The 9,153-nt window shown below is 47.5% G+C and overlaps 1 protein-coding gene across 1 annotated transcript; it reads left to right on the top strand.

The window, feature by feature from the left end:
• Positions 1-515: 515 nt before the first annotated feature.
• Positions 516-1,542, top strand: TAS2R40 (taste 2 receptor member 40). The gene is given in 6 exon segments (XM_033098646.1): positions 516-675; positions 678-1,013; positions 1,016-1,171; positions 1,174-1,314; positions 1,317-1,417; positions 1,420-1,542. Coding segments are annotated over 6 exon segments (1,017 nt in total).
• Positions 1,543-9,153: the final 7,611 nt, after the last annotated feature.

Here is a 9,153-nt window from a genome sequence, read left to right as displayed (position 1 = left end):
GTTCACCTATGAGCTGATGAGAATTTCTTATTGATAAACACGCTAACCACAGGAATAAAAGCTCTCCCAAAAGAAAAGAGACGATAAAAGCAGCAGGAGGAGGCAGATCAGAGAAACTGCATGCCTTTTTACAGCTAATTTAGCGGGTAACAGATCTGTGAGACAAGTGAAAAGGCCCTAAGGGCACTAAGAGTCCTCACCTGGAACTTCTGCCCTGTCAGGTAAATAAGGTAGGAAGCTGCCATGACAGAAACCTGTCTCAAAGTCTTTCCAATGAGCTCCAGAAAACCCACGACAAGCAGGTCTTTATGAAAAATGGAGACGGCCAATAACCAGATCCTCTCAACTTGCATTTCAAGCCTCTAACCTGTAACCATGTGACATGCAAATGAAGAAAACATTAGAAATAACCATTAACTGAGGAAAAAAGTGCAATAACATTGAGTGAGGGTCAGAAGATTGCAGAGCAGGTAGCAGTTCGTGGCATGAAAACCTGAAAGTCTGGGCTACACAGAATGGCGACAGTGAGCACGTCCAGGTTTAAGATCGTCTTCACCTTGGTGGTCTCGGCAACCGACAGCATCACTGGCGTCACCGGAAACGGCTGCATCACGGCTCCATCACGCCGCCCATAGGGCTGAGTGGGCCAGATGCGAAGGCTTCCTGTTGGTGACCGCAGCTCAGCTTCTCCAGGCTCTTGCTATAGATTTGGAGGACACTGGGGAAGTCTTACAGTCCGCAGACCACTTATAACCAAAACACAGTGCCTGTACTTTTCAACATCCTCACCGTGTTTCTGAACTAGTCCAACCTCTGGCTCACCATCTGGCTTAATATCTTCTATTGCCTTAAAATTGCCAACCTTCCTCACCCTTCGTTCTCCCTGATGAAGAGGAAAATCCTGGTGCCGATGCCTTGGTTTCTGAGGCTGTCACTGTTCATGTCCTCATGCTTCAGCTTTCCCTGCTCTAACGATAGCTCCCACGTGTATGTAAACAGTTCCACTCCGATCCCTCGTCCAGCTCCACTAAGACTTACGTCCCCGAGTCCCGTGTGGTCAACCTGGTTCTTCTCTATAACCTGGGGGTCTTCACTCCTCTGACCATGTTCCCCGTGGCGGCCACCCTGCTGACCATCTCTCTCAAGAGACACACCCTCCACATGCAAAGCAATGTGGCTCCAGGGACCCCAGCATGGAGGCCCACATGGGGGGCGTCAGAGCTATCAGCTACTTTCTCATTCTCTACGTTTCCAGCACAGTTGCTCTGTATCTTTTCTTGTCCGTCTTTGATGCCAACAGTTCCTGGAATGTTCTGTGAAAATCATCACGGCTGCCTACCCTGCTGGCCACTCGGTGCTACTGATCTTGGGCAATCCTAGGCTGAGAAGAGCCTGGAAGCGGTTTCAGTACCGAGCTCACATCTTTACCTATCAGGGCAGACTCTGTGGCTGGAACCCACAGAGCGCCGTGGGACCAGGTCCAAACAGCTCCGCCTTTTCCTCACCTGGACCTCTCTTCCTCACCCATCTTTTCTTTCCTAATCCTGCTCTGACACTGAATCGTCTCATAAATGTGAAGCTGAATTTTTAACTTGAGATGCTTAGCAGAAGTAGCTAAGCAACCCTAAGACGGATTTATGCAAGCTCCTTGATCTATGCTCATTCCTATCCTGCCCTGAGTTCCTCTCTACTTCCTCCTCCCGGAGCCTTAAGGAGAGGGTGACCAGACATGGCCGTGTGCCCGGGATGATCTCCGTTTGTGTCCGGTGTTATTGAGCACCCTTTAATTCTCCAGGCTATCTTCTCCTGGATGAAAAACTATATGGACACCCTACTTAAAGCAGCCTATTAACTCACAGTTAAGAAAGAGGAGGGCTAGTGACGAGCACAGGACGCCGTCCGAGAGGTAGAAGGGTAACCACAATACCTACAGAGAAAAGGGATTCAGGGAAGAAAGGCTGGCCAAGACGATCACGGGCGGCTGAGGTTTTAAGGCAAAAGGAGAGTAAAGTAAAAGGTTTGGGATTTGACTAAAAGGAGGCCATGTGTACTACGAATAGAGAGAGGCAAGGTGGCGTTCAGACTACAGGAGTTTCCAGACAAGGTGGTCCACGCAGTGAGGGAGTTTGTTTGGAGATGAAGATGAAATATAGCGTGGCCGCTGGATAAGTGGATGGCCAACTGAATGCTTTGCTTTTCCAAATAACAGGGGACAAAGTGAGCAGTGAGAAAAGGAAGAGTGAAACAAAAAGAGTGAAGTGTGTACAAAGCAGGAAGAACCAGAGTAAAGAGGCCGGAGTAAAGGAAGGTCTACTTTGCTTCGCTCCTGACTCTGTGACAATGCGAGTGGCGCCTGTGCCTCTGGCTTTACCAGTTCTGGGGCAAGGGCAGGTTACCTGAGCGTGGTTATTTGAGGATAAGAAAAGTATTACTCGTCACTGTCACTCTGCAGAATAATGCTGTCAGCATTGCCTCAGAGGGCTGTTCACAAAATAAGACACCCACCGCCCCCAGGTGGCGTGGAACCAGAAAGGGAAGAATTTGGGGTTTTCCTGTATTTGCTATTTTTTAAATCAGAATTACTGAGGAAAATTTGAAAAGAATGCTATGGATCATACGAAACTTAAGTAGCTCCCAAATGAAAATGTAGGGTCAGTAGCAAAGACTAAAGAATCACACACACACACACACACACAGACACACACACACACACACACACAGTCACTCACACACATCCCTTTATACTTCAGACAGCCTGGAACTTATTTAACTGGAAAGGAAAATATTTATGAAAACACACTACTTGGGTAGTTTTCCTAAGTGATACTTACTTGTATGACTATTTAGGGTTGGTATAGTTACTATAGTAAGACAAATTTTGAGATTTCATTCCAATTCCTAAAGAATAGAGAAATACATTTTTTCCCCCAAAGAATACATGCTTACGTGCCCACTGAGGGCTCTCCAATGCCTCGCAGAGAAAAACAGGAAATTGATTTAAAGTCACCATGTCATTAATATAGACCATGCCAAGATAACAGACTGCTTAATCCTTCTCCGTGCTTATTATGAAGAAAGGGGATTTCACTGTTTGCAAGAGCCGAAGGCCTCACACTGCTAATGGGAGCTTCAGGGATGATGACACCCTTCTCCACTAACAATCCTGTATGCTGCTCTTCCTTCAACCAGATGAAGTTCTCTACAGTCCTTGCTCCCTTCTTTCCTTCCTTCCCTCCTCTATCTTTCTGTAAAACCCACCTAAACTTCCAGAACGAGCCAAATTTGGTCTTTGGACTGGCTGGCTTTGGACAGAAATGAGAAGTCCTAAAGGATCCTCTTTACAAACGCTCTGTGACACCCCTGTCCCAAGAGCGGTTGAGCTGTGGTGTGAAGGATTCCTTTTCCCACAAGGTCACATGGAGAAGCTGAGGAGATTTTGGTTGCCATGGGATTCCAATCTGGAAGGACCAGGGCAGGGCAGGGTCAAGTCCTCACACAGGAGGCCCTGTCTGCAGGAATTCTCTTTTGTGATTCTCTCAGGCTTCTTTACCTTGGGCTTCTAGGGTAGCGACAGGAATGAGGGAAAAGAAACTGTAAGTTCAGTCTTGAGTTGGGAGACGGGAGTAGAAACCAAGGGCAGAAACCCTAAGCGATCGTGGCAGGAAGGGAAGGGAGAGACAGTGGAAGAGATGGAGCCCTCTCATCCGAGGCGGTTCCCTCTTCCCTCTGGAAAGAAGTGGAATCCTCTAAGGAGAGGTGGGAGGAATGAAAAGCTCTTACGTGCTCAGAAAGACGGGTCTGTGGTAGAAGGAGGAAGCATGAAGCAGCCGGGGAGCCACCCTCACTGTCTGAAGGCTGGGGGAGCCCTCGGACCCCCTTCTCTAGACGGGGAGGAACGGCCTACGATAGGAGAGGTGAAGGTTGGAGGGAAAGGCTCATCTCTGGTTGTCCTGTGGGGGGAGGTAACGTGTTACGCGGTCAGAGGTTTCTGTTGGTCAAGGAGGATGGCAGCGTTTGGGAGCCTGGGATGTGGCCCAGGAGGGGCAGGCCAGGGAAGCGGTGTGGGGTGGAAAGCCGAGCAGAAGGAACTGGAAAGGGAACTTAGGAAGGTGCTGAGTGCTGAAGACACTGAGCTGGGAGAAGCTCTCCACTGAAGCTCCTGCCTGGGCCTTTGGGGACTGTCCCTGTGAGCAACAAAACACCACGTCTTTCCAGAGCTTTCCAGAGGAACGTTTCTGGGTGGGAGCTTCACAGCTCGGTGTGCAGTGTTGCAAAAATACTCTGTGTCTGAGAAGCTACCCTGTCAACCAGCCTCACTGGGGGGGGAATGGATTTTTTTTTTAAGTTTCTGGTTTATCTCTCATTTGGCTTTCCTTCTTTATTTTAGAAAAGTGCCTTAGGAATGTTCTGCCTTCTCTCAGTTGCATCAGGGGAAAATACAAGAAAAGTGGTTTTGAAGGCAGTCCAAAGAGAAAAAGCATCAACAATCCTCTGGGTTGGGTTTGGTTTGGGTGCGGCGGCACAGCAGCAAGAATCCAAGGAAAGAATCCCAGCGGAGAACAGTGATGGAAGAATCTCACCTTGGGCAGCTGCGTCCCCCTCCCACCCGCTCCACCCTGCCATGCAGTCCCTGGAGTCAAGGTGACTCAGGTTTGGGCCCTGGCGCGGCTACTCCTGGTGTGTGACACAGGCCTGTTACTGCATCTTTCTGAACCTCAGTTTCTGCATCTGTAAAATGGGAATAACAATAATAATGATGACAATACCTACCTCCTAGGATTATCTATCTCCTCCTAAGAAATGAATGTCTGGCCCAGAGGAAGCACTCGATAAATGTTAGCTGTTAATATTCTGAAAGTAAGGGGTGTGAGACTGAGAGGCAGGGCGTGTAGAATGAGGACCCTCAAAGCAGGCCAGATGTGAGAAGGCCAGAGCCCAGACTGGGTGAAGCCCAGAGGGCGAGGCCTGGACCAGAGCCTCGGGGGCCGGACGTGGCCGTGGAGGTCCCACTGGCTCAATCACCCAGCTTGGGGGAGACTGGCTCTGGCTCCTGTCCGCCTCCTGGCACCGTCAGAAGACATCTGGTGTCTAGGGTTTCATCCCTTGGCAGTTATTCGGAAGTGCCTATTCTGAACAAAGCAGGTACTAGGTTGGGGGTCAGCGAACTTCCAGTCGGGGGCCACATAGCCAATATTTTAAGACTTGTTGGTCACATCAGTCCCTGTCACAAGTACTCACCTCTTCTGTTACAGCACAAAAGCCACCAGGCACAACATGCAAATGAATGGGCACGGCTGTGCTCCAATAAAATTTTATTGACAGACACGGAAACGTGAATTTCATATAAATTTTACAGGTCATGAAATATTCTTTTGATTTTTTTTCAGCCACTTAAACAGGCATAAAGCAATCTGATTTTGTGGGCTCTACAAAAACAGGCATTGGATCCATTTATTTGGGTCGGATTTGACCTCCAAGCCAGTGTGTGGACCCTGTACTCAGTACTTTCTCCAGCTCAAGGAGGCACTGAAACCCACCACCAAACCCCAGTTACTCTCACCAAAAACCAGAGACACTTATCATGACAACTTCGGCCATGTTCTGAACATTGCAACTTTCCAAATATTTTTGCCACTTTCAATTTCTCCAGGGTCAAAAGAAGCTATATATGTGTGCACAACAAGCTCTGAGCCACCGTACAAAGATGAGCGTGTTTATTCATTCAGTAAAAGTGTATTGAGCATATGGGCTCAGCACTGAACTAGATGCTGAGAAATCCAAGGTTAACGCAGCATCGATTTCACCCCCCAGGAGCTCAGGCTGGGAAGGAACCACTCAGTAAATTACAATGTGGAAATACTTCCGTGGAGGTCTATGTGCTGTGGGGTCAGGGAGGCACCGCAAATGTTCACAGTTAAAACCGTGACTGAACCCCGGCCTCCACCCCCTCACTCCCAGCCCGCCACCCCGATTCCCTGCCCTAGCAGGGGACCTCTCCCAGCTGCCTCACCCCACTTGAGCAGGTCCTAACAGGCAGTGGCATCAGGAAGTAGAACTGGCCAGAGCGTTTTCTCTGCACTCCCGGAATGTGCAGAGATAACAACAGGGAGCAAAGCCAAGGGGAAACTCTGGCCAGTGACTGAGGTTCCCTGGCTGAGGTGTGTCTGAGCAGACAGGGCACTGCTCCAGCGAGTCAGCGCCCAGACGGCCCCTGTGAAGAAACCCTGACGGACAAGCTGCAAACCCGAGAGAATATACAGCCTGGGATCTGCTCCCCACGCTGCCCGACGCAGCCTTCTAGCAAAAGAAAAGCATTCACTACCACGCTGGAAGACGCCAGCTCATCTTTCCATTCCCTGCAACCCTCATTCATCGCGCAGCCTAACGAATGCCAAGTGGACAGACGCAATCCATCTAGACCAGCAAGACGAGCAGGTCGGGTAAAATTCGCTGCTCTGGAGCGTATGAAGTTAGCTGTGCTTGTTTTATGTTTATATTTTTGACTAAGATTTGGTCACCTTTGTGTATGATTTATCTTAATACAATAAAAATTAAATATCTACAAATCCTGCAAGAGATTGCTTTAACCTCTTTGTGAACTAATCAAATTGTTAAATGATTAAAAGGCCTTGGCCTTTGCAGTTTACCTTTTCATGAGTTATTTAACTAATTAATTCCTGCATGTGCATTCTAATATCTGAAAGCACTAATACGGTGTCAATACTGATTACATTAGATTGTACCTGATGGCAGAAGTTTTGTTTTGGTTTTTGTTTTCAAAGGCTAAGTAACTGAAGATAGGTCTGGCCAGTCGTGACCTGAAGAAGTCATTCTAGAAAGCCAAACCCTCTGGCCTGAGTCTCCATCCTCTCTGGTACCCAAGGCATGACACACTGGTAACAACCCTCTATACCCCTGGCTTCTGCATCTGTTCAGCTGCCTGGTTCTTCTCCTGTTTCCTGATCCATCAAGCACCCCCCAAACATAGTACTCACTCACAATTTGTACACTTTGTCTGTTGCCACCACTAAGGGGACCAGCCGTCCAAGACTGAAAGTCCCCATCTCAGAAGCACCTCCGGTCCTGGGCAACCTGGAAGTTGGTCCCCCTCGTACCACCCAGATGACTAAGGCTATATTCAGATTTCAAGCATTACCTTTCAGCTCCAGCCGTGACATTTATTCCTTTGTAAGCTTCACTTACATACCTGTTAAGCAGGTGTATTACCTGCTTAAAATTTTCCAGTGGCTTCATTACCCATAGACCGTCACATGGGTGCAAAGCCCCTTGCAGTCCATCTCAGGCCTCCCTTTTCTGACCGACCTTAAAGCTTTATTTAATTCACTTTACTGAATATAATCATTTAAAGAGCCTGATGGCTTGCTTCTTTTTTGAAGTCTTAATCGTGGACCATTTCCTACAGAGAAGTAGAGAAACAGCACAATGATCCTCTGTGTATCCCAGCCTCAACAACTATCAGCATCTTGCCAGCCGTGTCTACTGAAGGCTTTTGAGGAGGGTTATTATATGATTCAAATACTTCTAGTAGCCTCAATACACTGTGGCTTCTAAATTAGGGAGTTCCAGCAATTTGGTGCGTCTCTCCTAAACTCTACGGCCATTCTCCATCTGACTGTGAGCGCCTTCAAACTGCCACAGGGATGTTTGTTCTCTGAACGTCAGCTCTTCCACGTCTACTCTGCCGATCCCAACAATGTTTGAGTACGTCCTGCTGCAATCAGCTTAAGTTCCTCTAAAATGGTTCTGCCTGCTTCTCCTGACTCATCCGTCTCTTTGACCATTTTCAATGTGTGCTTTGCAGCACAGACCCTGCGACTGTTTTGTTTTCTTTCCTCTTCAAGCAACTGAGAAAGTTCACATTACACTTCAGTAAGTCTTTCTTTATTTTAAGGAGTTCTACCTTAGTCATAAACTACCTGTTTCTGTTCTAATCCAAAAAATCATGAAGAAAAGTCTTAAGATCTCTTTATCCTATTTTTTCCCCAAAATTTAAAGCTCAGGGATACACCTGAAACTAATATAAAATAACATTGCATGTCAAATACACACACACACACACACACACACACACACACACACACGGTCACGGGACGTGGAGCACAGCACAGGGAGTATAATCAATGGTACTGTAACAGCTACATACAATGTCAGAGGGGTAGTAGACTTGTTGGGGTGATCACCCACTTGTGAGGGGTGTAAATGTCTAATCATTATCTTGTTTTGTACACCGGAAACTAATTTTACAAAAGCTTAGGGCTGTATCTCTGAATTCTCAGGGTGTGTTGGCAAAGCAGTTCTCTGGGGCAGGGGAGGAAGGGGGAAGGAGAAGCCCGCTGGGTAGAATTTTGTGTTTCCACTGGGCAAATACTCTCACATGACGGAATTCACACGACCAACGTGATGTCACTGGATGGGACGCTGGGAAGAGCAGCAACCATCCGTGTTCTCCAGCTGCTGGGAGCCGACTCCAGGACATCACTCCCCCTTCCTCTTAGCAAGACAGCAAAACGATTGAACATACCAACTCCAGGCCCACACAGTGTAGATTTCAACACAGTATTATTAACTCTGTGACCTTGAGCAAGTCGCTCAACTCCTCTGAGCCTCCATTTCCTCACCTTTACAACAGGGGTACTAAATATCTTTGTCTAGTGGGGTTATTGATTTAATGTGCAAAATTGTTAGAATTCTCCCTAGTACACTGTAAGCACTGTTTCCTACTGTTCTTCAGGACTGAAGAGCAAATGGTGTTGTTTGGATTTGTGGCCACTAGATGGCACCCTCCTCGTTTCCGCAGTGCAAACCTTTCCTGCAGAAGTATTTGCAACTCAGTAGTCAACAAATCACTACTCTGATGTTATTAACTGACAGTATTTTTCCCCGTTTCATCTCGTGGTTTAAGCTCCATATTTTCCTTTGAAATTCCAGGAATCCAGCTATCGGCCCTTGTGTGTAACCGGCTCTAAAACTCTATGCAGAAGCTATTCCCAATCAAGAACTGGTGATCTTATTTCGTATTTATTACCATTAAAACCGAAGTCACAGTTATCCCTGTTATAGAAGAGATCAGTCCCCTGATACTTGTCCTCACCTTTCTCCTCTGGCTCAAAAGAAGACAAGACGGCTTCACAT

This window comes from Rhinolophus ferrumequinum, chromosome 26 (genome assembly GCF_004115265.2).
Source record: "Rhinolophus ferrumequinum isolate MPI-CBG mRhiFer1 chromosome 26, mRhiFer1_v1.p, whole genome shotgun sequence".
In the NCBI taxonomy this organism is placed as follows: Eukaryota; Metazoa; Chordata; class Mammalia; order Chiroptera; family Rhinolophidae; genus Rhinolophus; species Rhinolophus ferrumequinum.
Note: the sequence above shows the minus strand (reverse complement) of the source record. Positions and strands in the feature narration are given on the sequence as shown.